At 55.6% G+C, this 279-nt stretch overlaps 1 protein-coding gene across 1 annotated transcript in view; it reads left to right on the top strand.

Moving 5' to 3' along the window:
* The window catches only part of LOC119582233, a 2,689-nt gene that overhangs the window by 1,467 nt on the left and 943 nt on the right, over positions 1-279 (top strand). Inside the window, exon 4 of the mRNA XM_037930462.1 lies at positions 114-182. Within this exon, the coding sequence (XP_037786390.1) occupies positions 114-182 (69 nt within the window). The remainder of the gene's footprint in view (positions 1-113; positions 183-279) is intronic.

Genomic DNA, 279 nt, shown 5'->3' with positions numbered 1-279 from the left:
ATCCTCACTATTTTTTAAAGGGCATTTGTTGGTGGTGGTGGCGTGTATGTGCGTACGCACAAGTGTGTCACTTGAAAGGGTCATTTGCAATAAAAAAAACTCTCCTGCTGCAGAAGAGCTGACGCCGGAGACGGAGCGCCTGAAGGAGGTGATGGGCTTCACGTCCTTCTTCTCCCCGAAAGGTAAAGGCGCCGCGCGTGTCCCGGGAAGGTCCTCCTGCCGGACGGCCTGCGATGCTCGGGTCCTAAAGGCTCTTCTCTTGAGCTCTGCCCTGCTCTG

The sequence above is a fragment of the Penaeus monodon genome, chromosome 15 (genome assembly GCF_015228065.2).
Source record: "Penaeus monodon isolate SGIC_2016 chromosome 15, NSTDA_Pmon_1, whole genome shotgun sequence".
NCBI classification, from domain to species: Eukaryota; Metazoa; Arthropoda; class Malacostraca; order Decapoda; family Penaeidae; genus Penaeus; species Penaeus monodon.
Note: the sequence above shows the minus strand (reverse complement) of the source record. Positions and strands in the feature narration are given on the sequence as shown.